This window comes from Danio rerio, chromosome 10 (assembly GCF_049306965.1).
Source record: "Danio rerio strain Tuebingen ecotype United States chromosome 10, GRCz12tu, whole genome shotgun sequence".
Classification (NCBI taxonomy): domain Eukaryota; kingdom Metazoa; phylum Chordata; class Actinopteri; order Cypriniformes; family Danionidae; genus Danio; species Danio rerio.
The window spans coordinates 45,964,932-45,977,221 of NC_133185.1; the positions used below are offsets into that span (position 1 = coordinate 45,964,932).

At 38.2% G+C, this 12,290-nt stretch overlaps 2 protein-coding genes across 2 annotated transcripts; both read left to right on the forward strand.

Annotated features, from left to right (window-relative positions):
- Positions 1-1,507: 1,507 nt before the first annotated feature.
- Positions 1,508-3,908, forward strand: LOC141376458 (trace amine-associated receptor 13c-like). The gene has a single exon (XM_073915206.1). The coding sequence runs from the start codon at positions 1,532-1,534 to the stop codon at positions 2,537-2,539; it is 1,008 nt and encodes a 335-aa protein (XP_073771307.1). The 5' UTR covers positions 1,508-1,531; the 3' UTR covers positions 2,540-3,908.
- A 3,281-nt stretch (positions 3,909-7,189) lies between these two features.
- Positions 7,190-9,316, forward strand: taar19a (trace amine associated receptor 19a). Its single transcript, XM_017358107.3, has one exon. The coding sequence runs from the start codon at positions 7,214-7,216 to the stop codon at positions 8,219-8,221; it is 1,008 nt and encodes a 335-aa protein (XP_017213596.1). The 5' UTR covers positions 7,190-7,213; the 3' UTR covers positions 8,222-9,316.
- The last annotated feature ends 2,974 nt before the right edge of the window (positions 9,317-12,290 follow it).

The window sequence follows — 12,290 nt, forward strand, 5'->3', positions numbered from 1 at the left end:
TGTTGCACTGCGTGAGGCTCATGCTGCTAACATCAGATACTCACTGGCTTTCAAAAGCAAAAGTGCTGTGCTAATATTCTAGTAGAGTGAATTCAATTTTGCACAGTCAGTTTAGATTGCTTTCATATATTGTATATTTTGAGATGTATTTGTTTTATACATTCATTTGTATTTTGCTTCATTTATGTGTGATTTTTGCTGTTGTGTTGCCTGCTTTTTAAGCACTTTGAGAAAGATGTGTAAAAAATGTTTTATTATTATCAAAATATCTTCAAAATGAGCTACTTAGAAAAAAGAAAGGAAGGCAGTGGAGTGGCCTAGTTCAAGTCTTGATCTAAATCCCATTGAGATGCTGTGGCATGATCTTAAAAAGGCAGTATAAATTGTAAAAAATCCTCCAATGTGGCCGAATTACAACAATTCTGCAAAGATGATCGAGTCACAATTCCTCCACAGTGCTGTAACAGAGTCATTGCAAGATACCAAAAAAGCTTGATTGATGTTGTTGCTGCTAGAGATGGCTCAAAGAGCTTTTAGATTTAGGGAGGCAAACACTTTTTCACACAGGGGTATGTAGTTTTGTATTTTGCTTTCTCTTAATAATAAAATTGTTTACTTGTGTTATATTTGACTAATATTTAAATATGTATTTGAAAAATGTAAGAGTGAAACATGCCAAAAAAAAAAAAAAAACACGTTTTCACACGACTGTTAGAGACTGTTCCATACTGTTATTAAAAAGAAGCCAAGAAAACTATCATAAATCTTCTTAAAATATACAGTATATTAGATCTGTCTGGCATACCTATTTATAAGTGGATCTTAAATATCATCTTCATAAATTAATAACTAATTATTATAACAGTGGCGACGCAGTGGTGCAGTAGGTAGTGCTGTTGCTTCACAGCAAGAAGGTCGCTGGTTCGACCCTTGGCAGGGTATTTCTCCCTGTGCTCTGGTTTCCCCCACAGTTCAAAGACATGAAGTACAGGTGAATTGGGTAGGCTATGAATGAGTGTGTATGAATGATTCCCAGAAATGGGTTGGGGGTGGAAGGGCATCTACTGCATAAAACATATACTAGATAAGTTGGCGGTTCATTCTGTTGTGGCAACCTCTGATTAACAAAGGGACTAAGCTGAAAAGAAAATGAACGAATGAATGTTGTAACCGCTCAACTTATAAATTGCTGTCTCACACAACATGCACATAATGTGGGGTGTGTGTCACCCACAGTTTCACATCACTTCTGTATGAAGGTCACCTCTCATATGATCCATTAAACCACATAAAATGTATCAATTGATAAATGTACTATAGCATTTACCTTAAAAAATAAAGACAAAACAGTTTCAAAACAAGCTTGCATTACCATAGAAATTATAAACATAGACTGGGGGATCTTCTTTTTTTTTTTTTTTTAAACATCAGAGTGGGCGGTGGATGGGTTGGTCAGTCTGATCCAGACACTGTATAAATGAAAGAACAGAAAGGAGAGCAGAACAAACCCCTAACAGGAGAATACTCACTCATGGACTACGAGACAGAGGATCAGGAGACTCAATACTGCTTTCCTGACATCAACTCATCATGTGTTAAGGAACAACGCTCCATTCATGAATATAATATCATGTATGTGTTTTTTTCATTGCTGTCAGCATGGACTGTGTTTCTGAACCTGCTGGTGATCATCTCCATCTCTCACTTCAAGAAGCTTCACACTCCAACCAACATGATTATTCTCTCTCTGTCTTTAAATGATCTGCTTGTTGGGCTTATCGTGATGCCTATACAGGCCATCAGACTGATTGAGACGTGTTGGTATTTTGGACACACTTTCTGTGGAATCAGTTTAATATTAATTGGTGTGATTATATCTGCATCTCTTAGTAATTTGGTTTTAATTGCTGTTGATCGTTATGTGGCTGTGTGTCACCCTTTACTGTACCCACAGAAAATAACCATCTCTAACATGTTGATGAGTATCTGTCTGAGCTGGGTTTACTATTCAGTTTATAACACTGCCCTCATAATTTATAATGGATATTTTGAAACCTCAGAAAGAACAGACGTGTGTTATGGAGACTGTTTAGTTATGATAAGCTTTAGTTGGATAGTCACTGATCTGTTCATATCCTTTTTTTCCCCCTGTGTCATTATGATCACTTTATATGTGAGAATTTTCTATGTCGTTCATCAGCAAGTGAAGGTTATAAACTCTCTGATAAATGGTGGTAGATGTGTAATGGAGAGTTCAGTAAAGAGGAAATCTGAGAGTAAAGCTGCTCTGACTTTAGGGATCATTGTGTCAGTTTATCTGCTGTCCTGGATTCCTTACTGTATCTGTTCTGTAACTGTAAATTCTTCCACAGCTATAACTGTTTTATCATGGACTGTGTATGCTAACTCAGGTCTGAATCCTCTGGTTTATGCTATATTTTACCCCTGGTTCAAAAAGACAGTTAAAAACATCCTGACTTTGAAAATATTTGAGCCGGCATCCTCTCTGGTCAATATTTTTATGGAACATGATCTGTAATTAATCTGCCAATTCTATCAATTACATAAACACAAGATCTCTTAAAACAAAGCAAAAGCAGCAGTGATAACATTGTGGTCACACTTTAATTCGATGGTCCCCTATAGATCTGTTGATGGACCCCTATCTTCTGATCACAAGTTAATTTACAAGTTCATATCTGCTTACTCTCATTGTGGTATCTGCAGATTGTCTTTAAAATGTTTAGGTAGTCATTATAATGCCTACAGCATGTAAACATCTATGTTCAGTAACTCTTTCTTTTGGTAAGTCTTTATTTTGATGGTCCACTTGATTATTAGTAGGCTGTCTGCTTAATATCTGCTGATACTGCTCCTTCAACAGACATTTAACTGACTATAAGAAACTTTGCAAGTGCATGTCAACTTACACTAACCCCAACCTGACAGTCTACTTATAATCTTATGAGAATTAGTTGACATGTAGATGCAAATTTAACTTAAATTAAGTGTTATTTTACTTTAAGGTACATGCATCTGCTCATCAGTCACATTAGGCCCATCCAAATGAAGAGCAAATACAAGAAATGCTGTTGAATGAGCTGACAACATGGACAGCTAACTACAAGCAGATAGTCAACAGACTCTTATTACGTACACTGGTGCAAGCATTTAAACTGGCCCTGTTGTGTCTTGTACTAAATCAAATACTTGCACCAGTGCCAGTACTAAGAGACAATCTGCTAGTACTTTGCTGTCCATGTGGTCTATGATGTTGTTCATAACAATAATTCAACAGCATTTCTTACATTTTCACTTCATTTTGATGAGTCAACAGATTGCCACCAACATAAGCTTACATGACCACCAGTAAAAATAATATTGAAAACCAGTAATAAGTGTCTACGCTCAGATTTGGGTCACATTTTTGTTGATGGTCCGTTTGTTGAGTTTACTGTAGGTTACATTGCATCTACATGCCAACTAATTCTCATTAGATTATAAGTAGACTGTTTGGTTAAGGTTGGGGTGTAAGCTGACATCTACTTGCAAAGTTTCTTATGGTCAGTTTAATGTCTGCTGAAGGAGCAGTATCAGCAGATATTAAGCAGACAGTTTCAAATGGACCATCAAAATTAAGTGTTATCCTGATTTGTGCTACATACAAATCACAAAATTCACAACAAAATACTTAAAACAGATCACAAATTCAGGAAAGTCTTTTATTTAATATGATCTGTAAATCTTATGACTGAAAAACTAAAAATCTGACTAAAAAAACTTTTAACTTTTTTATGGCACATTTTAACTTTTTAAAAACATTTTTAAAACATTTTAACTATTTAATGTTTACAATGGAAATCCAATTAGATTCCCTTATTTGATACCCCAAAGCAAGTCTCTCATCTAATATCTCTACTAAAAGACAGAAAATATTACTGTTATTATTATTTTGTAAATAAATCTTATTAACATTTGCATATTAAACAATAATATTACTGAAACTTATTTAAAAACTGAATAAATATAAATTCACACACATTTACACAAGTATATAAATAGACTTAATGAAGGGCTAAAAATCTGCGGATTTCTGCGTGCGCAGATTCTGTGTGGGCCTACTTATGACTATTTTTACATATATTAAAAAGATTATCTCTGGTCATAATTTGGCTTGATTACTGTTGTGCAAAATGTACTCGCTTCTCCTATGAATAAAATTCACATTCATTTGCTTCCAAAAAAAAAAAAAAAAAATCCCAAAGACTTCTTTGTGTGAGCTTCAAAACAGTTCTGATAATTAATTATTATTATTATTTATTTATTTATTTTAAGTTGGGTGATCTGAAAGCTCTGTTTTTAAATGGGTCTGAAGCAGGCATGTCACACCAACATAATAAATACTTGAACTATGGTACAGATTTGTATTGGCCACTTTAAAACAATGGCATTAAAAGCAAGGCAGTGTTGTGTCTTTAGTCTGACTGTAACAAAAACAAACTAACTAAGTTTGTGTGCAATTGAGATAAATAATGTTCAGATAACACTAGTAAATCAATGTTGTATTAGCCTATTCAGACCATTTTTATTAGGCCATCATAAATATTTTACCAATCCACAGGTCACACATGAAGGCTGACCTCATTGTTCAACATTGAGGCGGTATTGCATCACTTCAGTGCTCTGTGTGTGTTTGTGTGTGTACAGTTTTTCACACCTTTAATGAACAGTTCAGCAGAGGATCATTAAAATCAGCAATATCAATAACACAAAAAAAAACAAATCTATTAATAATCTAATTATAATTGGTCCTTAGAGTTGTTACATCATTGATGTTTTCACTGATCAGTAAGAGTAAACAAAGACAGACCAACCCATGTGACTGCCCAGAGAGAGGCCTACTGTACCAACACTGCCATTTTACAAGCCCACAGCACAACATTACAACAAATTATATCTATATTCTAATTTATGCCCAATGCTGAAAATAATAAACAAGTGACCAGACTTCGATTCGAGTTGTATAATATCCACAGGCAGAGCTTTCTCCAGATCAAGAGTGACAGCAGAACACTTAAAACTGATCACTAATTCAGCAAGGTCTTTTATTTATTAGCATCTGTAAACCTTGAGTTCAGCTGCCAGAGTTCTTACCAGGTCTAGAAAATATGATCATATCACTCCAATTTTATACTCCTTACACTGGCTGCCAGTTAGGTTCCGTATGAAATTTTAAATATTGCTTCTTACCTTTACAGGAGGTCGAGCCTTCTCATTTATGGCTCCTAAACTCTAGAATAGCCTTCCTGATAATGTCAGAGGCTCAGACACACTCTCTCAGTTCAAAACTAGATTAAAAACCTATCTTTTTAGTAAAGCATATACTCAGTGAATCACTTAGCGGTATGCTCCGCGTAGGTTTCCGCATCTTGTTTATATACACTATAAACAGCAGCTACGCTAATTATTCTCTTTATACTCCATTTTCCACCTGGGGATACTCATCCAGAGGCCCTCAGACTATGCAGCACCACTGATTAGATCCAAGACTAGCGACGAGATGATCCCAAGGTTTCCATATCCTGGACCAGGCCGTATCCTGAGCAGCTGCTGTGGTGGTCATGGAGGAGTAAAGAGCACGAAACTGATTTCTGTGACGCTCCAGGGACAGACGAGTCTTCGCTGAGGTCCAGCTTTCCATCCTCCAGCACCTTGACTGCAGCTGTGGACAAGACGTTTGGCCAGAGGAGAAATGGTCGTTTCCAACTAAGCCTGGTTTCTCTCAAGGTTTTTTTAATTCTTTCGCCAATTGGTGAAGTCTTTTCCTCACCCCTGTCGCCACTAGCTTGCATAGTTCGGGATCTGTAGAGCTGCGCATCGCTGGATTTGCTCTTCAGTGTTTGGACTCTCAGTAGTGACTATTAAACCACACTAAACTGAACTTAAACTCTGAAAACTGAACTACACTTTCACTTTACTATGATCTTCTATGTGAAGCTGCTTTGAAACAGTTTACATTGTAAAAGCGCTATACAAATAAAGGTGAATTGAATTGAAAATTGAATCTGCTCTCGTCTGGACCAAAGAAGCTGCATGTAAACACACCAAACGAATGACAGCCGACTGAAATGAGAATATACATTCTGCATCTGCATGACAGGATGTATTTTTCTCTACCTGCAGGTGGCAGCATCTCTATCCACAAAGGGAAACGAGAACAAGTGCTGCACACATACAAACTGTAAACACAGCAGCATTTACATACCACATACACAGTATTTCATGTTCACTACAGAGAGATTTTATTGTGCAAATATAATAATAACAACAACAATCCCTTACATTTATTTAGTGCTTTTCTGGACACTCACTGCGCTTTACACATTTTTTTGGGGGGGGGGGGGGGGGGGGGGGTCTCCTCATCCACCACCAGTGTGCAGCATGCACCTGGATGACGTGACGGCAGCCATTTTGCATCAGACTACACACCACACACCAGCTGATTGGTGAAAAGAAAGAACAGAGTGATGAAGCCAATTATGATATAGGGATGGTTAGGAGGCCATGATGATGGACAGAGGCCAGTGTGAAAATTTGGGCAGGATGCCGGGGTTAAACCCCTACTCTTTTTCGAAGGATATCCTGAGATTTTTTAATGACCACAGAGAGTCAGGACCAGTATAGAGTCCCCATCAATATACTGGGGCATTAGGACTCATGCAAAGCTCAAGTCGAGTGCCCCCTGCTGGCCTCACTAACACCAATTCCGCCAGCAACCTAGCTTTCCCATGTGGTCTCCCATCCAGGTACTGACCGGGCACAGACCTGCTTAGCTTCAGTGGGCGACCATCAGAGTTGCAGGAAGCTAGCTGCCAGGCATAAATATATCTTTATATAAATATTTTTCATGAAATCTATCTGCATTCAAGTGGTAATAAAACATGGTTGAATAGAATGCTTTAGTTGTTCAAAATAAGATGCTCTGCTTTGTCTTTTAATATATAATATTCTGGGGGCCATCATATTTAGGCAAAAATGCTGCTGGTGGCTGGCAAGAAAAGAGTTAATGGGCAAACTGGGAGGATCTTATTTATTTATTTTTTTTAACATCAAAGTGGGCGGTAGATGGGTCGGTCAGTCTGATCCAGACGCTGTATAAATGAAAGGACAGAAAGGAGAGCAGAACAAACTCCTAACAGGAGGAGACTTACTTATGGCCTACGAGACAGAGGATCAGGAGACTCAATACTGCTTTCCTGACATCAACTCATCATGTGTCAAAGGGAGACACTCCAGTCATGGATATATCATCATATATTTGTTTGTGTCATTGCTGTCAGTATGGACTGTGTTTCTGAATCTGCTGGTGATCATCTCCATCTCTCACTTCAAGAAGCTTCACACTCCAACCAACATGATTATTCTCTCTCTGGCTGTAAATGATCTGATAATTGGACTGTTTGTGATACCCATACAGGCCATCAAGCTGATTGAGACGTGTTGGTACTTTGGAGACACTTTTTGTGGACTTTATTTATTTTTAATTTTTGAGCTTCTCTCTGCATCTCTTAGTAATTTGGTTTTAATTGCTGTTGATCGTTATGTGGCTGTGTGTCACCCTTTACTGTACCCACAAAAAATAACCATCACTAAGACATTAATGAGTATCTGTCTGAGCTGGGTTTGCTACTCAGCTTATAACACTGCCCTTATAATTAATAATAGATATTCTGAAACTTCACACAGAACAGATGAGTGTTATGGACGGTGTTTCATCGTGATGAGTTTTAGCTGGCTCGTCGCTGATCTGGTTATGTCTTTTATTTTTCCCTGTCTCATAATGATAACTTTATATCTGATGATTTTCTATGTCGTTCATCAGCAAGTGAAGGTTATGAACTCTCTGATGAAGGGTGGTAAATGTGTAACGGAGGGTTCAGTGAAGAGGAAATCTGAGAGTAAAGCTGCTCTGACTTTAGGAATCATTGTGACCATTTATTTGCTTTGCTATATCCCATACTATATCTGTTCTCTAGTCGTAAACTCTTCCACAGCTATTCATGTTATGTCATGGACTGTGTATGTTAACTCAGGGATGAATCCTCTGGTTTATGCTTTATTTTACCCCTGGTTTAAAAAGACAGCTAAAATCATATTTACTCTGAAAATATTTCAGCCGGCATCCTCTCTGATCAATATTTTTACAGAACTTGACATGTAATTAAACTGGTCATTGTTGCTGCTTGCTCATTATGGTAGATTTTATTATTGATGCTTTAAACACAATTAAATAAAACAATGACATGAACATAAGATCACTTTTCAGAATAATAAAACAAGATTGGTAGTGATAACATTGAGCCATTTGTTTCTGAGTTCTGAGTTCGCTACACTGTGTGTTTATGTTGGTCATTGGAGATAATGTTCAGATAACACTATTGAATCAATGTTGTATTAGACTATTCAGAACACTTTCATTTAGCCATCTTGATTATTTTTCCAATCCACAGGTCACACATGAAAGCTGACATCATTGTTCAACACATTGAGACACAATTGCATCACTTCAGTGCTCTGTGTGTGTTTGTGTGTGTACAATTTTTCACACCTTTAATGAACAGCTCAGCAGAGGATCATTAATATCAGCAATATCAATAACACATGAAAAACAAATCTATTAATAATCTAATTATAATTGGTATTGTTGTTACATCATTGTTGTGATCAACAAGAGTAAACAAAGACAGACCAACCCATGTGACTGCCTGCCTGGAGAGAGGTCTACTGTACCAACACTGCCATTTTACAAGCCCACAGTACAACATTAAAACAAATGGTAACAATATTCTAATTTAAGTTCAATACTGGAAGTAAAAAACAAGTGACCATGCTCTGATGTGTGTTGTATTATATCCACAGGCAGAGCTTTCTCCTGATCAAGAGAACACTGAAGCCCAGTCACTAATTCAGGAAAGTCTTTTCATTATTAAGGTCTGTAAATCATATTAATATGTCCACATCATCACAAATATGAAACCCACAACAAGAATTGTTAAATTTTGTCTGGAAGATGCAGACTCTTCAATGTAGCAGGAGATCTAGATTACAATTGGCTTGTTTCTCTGGCCACAGTGAACTTCCACACTAATATTAACACCTACACCAGCTGTGTCTTTGGACATATTAAAGGACACGTGACCATGTGACCAACCACAAGATATATCAAATGCATCCCAATCAGTAATCCTGGAAGAACAGGGAAGTACGTCTCCAGCTGAAGTCTATAGTTTATTCAGGTCCAATATGAAGAAGGTAAATAAACTGGCTAAATGTAACTACAAGCTGCGTATTAAGGGCAGATTTAAAAGCTTGGTGCATATGGACAGGCATCTATACACTCACAAATTATAAACAAGCAAACACACTTTCCAGCATTAATGTGTGTTCCACCATGAGGAAGGTAAACGCACACAAAGCTGTTGGCCCTGATCACATTCCTTGCTGAGTGCTTATGGCCAGTAAAAAACAGCTAGCAGAAGTCTTCATCAACATTTTTTAATTCAATCCATTTTCCCAACTACTTCACCACAGCCAGCATTATGCCTGTACCAAAACATGCTCAATGACTTCCACCCAGTTGATTTGACTCCTATAACAGCAAAGTGTTAGACAGGCATGTCCTCTCCCATCAGAAAACATGCTTTCCCCCAACACTAGACTCATATCAGTTTGTCTACAAATTCAAAAGGTCAATTGAGGCTACCATCACCTCTCCACTTTGCCCTGACGCATCTGGATAAAACCTACAAATGCGGCATGTCAGAATCCAATTCACTGATTACATCACAGCTGATCTCCAAGCTTTGTGACCTTGGCATTATCCCCTCTCTCTTTAACTGGACCTTTGACTTTCAAACCAACAGGGGAAAATCTGTTAGAATCAGTAACCAAACCTCTAAACCAGGGGTCACCAATAACAGTCCTGGATGGTCGGTGTCTCTGCAGAGTTTAGCTTCAACTTGCCTGAACACACCTGCCTGGAAGTTTCAAGAGTACCTAATATCGGTTTATTACATCTGATGTCAAGCAAAGCAGCTTCCAGATCCAAGCGCTCTATTCAACTGTATGTGGAGGCTCAACAAATGGTTATGATAAACATTTACAAAGCGCTGTATGACTTTCAAACATCATGATTGCAATACATACATAACCATGCCTAATATCAGATGGCCAGAAAGTGATTTTTTTTATGAACTGTTAAAATATTGATATATTAATGCGGCTTAAACCCGGAAATAGTATTCCATATGTCACGACTTTAGTAGATAGAGCTTGACTTACTTGTGCAGGTGTGTTTGATTAAGGTTGGAGCTAAACTCTGCAGGACATGGGCCTTCAGGAACATGTCCTGCTCTTGACCCATGTTCTAAGAACTGGTGTTCAACAGGGGTGTGTGCTGAGCCCATTTCTCTATTTCCTTTTAACCCATGACTGCATACCTGTAATAATAATAACAATAATAATAATACTTTCTTACAATTATATAGGCTTTTCTGGACACTCAACGAGCTTTACACATTGGAGTGAATCTCCTCATCTACCACCAGCATTCACCTGGATGACTCGACGGCAGCCATATTGCGCTAGACCACACACCACACACCAGCTGATTGGTGGAGAGGAGACGAATGATGAAGCCAATTATGATATGGGGATGTTAGGAGGCCATGAAGGACCGAGGTCAGTGGGCAAATTTGGCCAGGATGCCGGGTTGAAACCCCTTACTCTTTTTCGAAGGACATCCTGGGATTTTTTAATGACCACAAAAAGTTAGGACCTCAGTTTAACGTCTCATCCCAAAGATGGCGCTCACTGAGCAGTACAGAGTTCCTTTCAATATACTAGGGTGTTAGGACCCACGCAGACTGCAGGTTTAGTGCTTTAGTGCCCCCCGCTGGCCTCACTAACATCAATTCTGGCAGCAACCTAGCTTTCCCATGTGATCTCCAATCCAAATACTGACCAGGCACAGGCCTGCTTGGCTTCAGTGGGCGACCATTTGAGAGTTGCAGAGAGCTAACTGCTGACAAAGCTAGCTGCCTATACAGTGTTCTGACTTTGCAGATGACACCACAGTAGAGGAGACACACGGTTGAGTAGCTATGATGAGATGCATATGTACATTTACATTACATTTACATTTAGTCATTTAGCAGACGCTTTTATCCAAAGCGACTTACAAATGAGGACAAGGAAGCAATTTACACAATTATAAGAGCAACAATGAATAAGCACTATAGGCAAGTTTTAGGTCTGTAAAGTCTAAGAAAGAAAGTATTAGTAGTATTAGTTTTTTTTTTTTTTTGGTACAGTTAGTGTGATATTCAGAGAGGCAATTGCAGATTAGGAAGTGAAGTGGAGACTAAATAGTTGAGTTTTTAGTCGTTTCTTGAAAATAGCGAGTGACTCTGCTGTTCTGATGCAGTTAGAGAGTTCATTCCACCAACTGGGCAGATTGAACGCGAGCGTTCGCGAAAGTGATTTCTTCCCTCTTTGGGATGGAACCACGAGGCGACGTTCATTCACAGAGCGCAAGTTTCTGGAGGGCACATAGATCTGCAGAAGTGAGAGCAGATAAGAAGGAGCAAAGCCAGAAGTCACTTTGTAGGCAAACATCAGAGCTTTGAATTTGATGCGAGCAGCAACTGGCAGCCAGTGCAAACGGACTAGCAGCGGAGTGACATGTGATCTTTTAGGTTCATTAAAGGCCACTCGTGCTGCTGCGTTCTGGAGCAGTTGAAGAGCCTTGATAGAGTTAGCTGGAAGCCCAGCTAGTAGAGAGTTGGAGTAATCCAGTTTGGAGAGAACAAGAGCTTGAACAAGGAGTTGAGCTGCACGTTCAGATAAGAAGGGTCGGATCTTTCTGAGTAGTATATTGTGGTGAGGGAGGCTTGATGCATGTGTGAGTAGTATTATTATTCTCACACCAGCATCTTGCGTCTCTTGCCATATCATATTAGTGTGGATTAAATGTTATTTTGCTTCTAAAGTAATTATAGCTTATTATACAGGGTGGGCAATTTATATGGATACACCTTATTAAACTTAACTTGGGTTTAATGTAACTTTATTCTTTTATGAGTTATTTACAAGTATCATAAATAAAAAATTTAGCTTTAAAAAAAACTATTCAAAACCAAAACAAGCTTTCAATACCATAAATAATTCAGTGGTTCTCAGAAGAAAAGCTTTTTCTTTTCTTTTTTTTTTCATCATCATCAGAGTGGGCG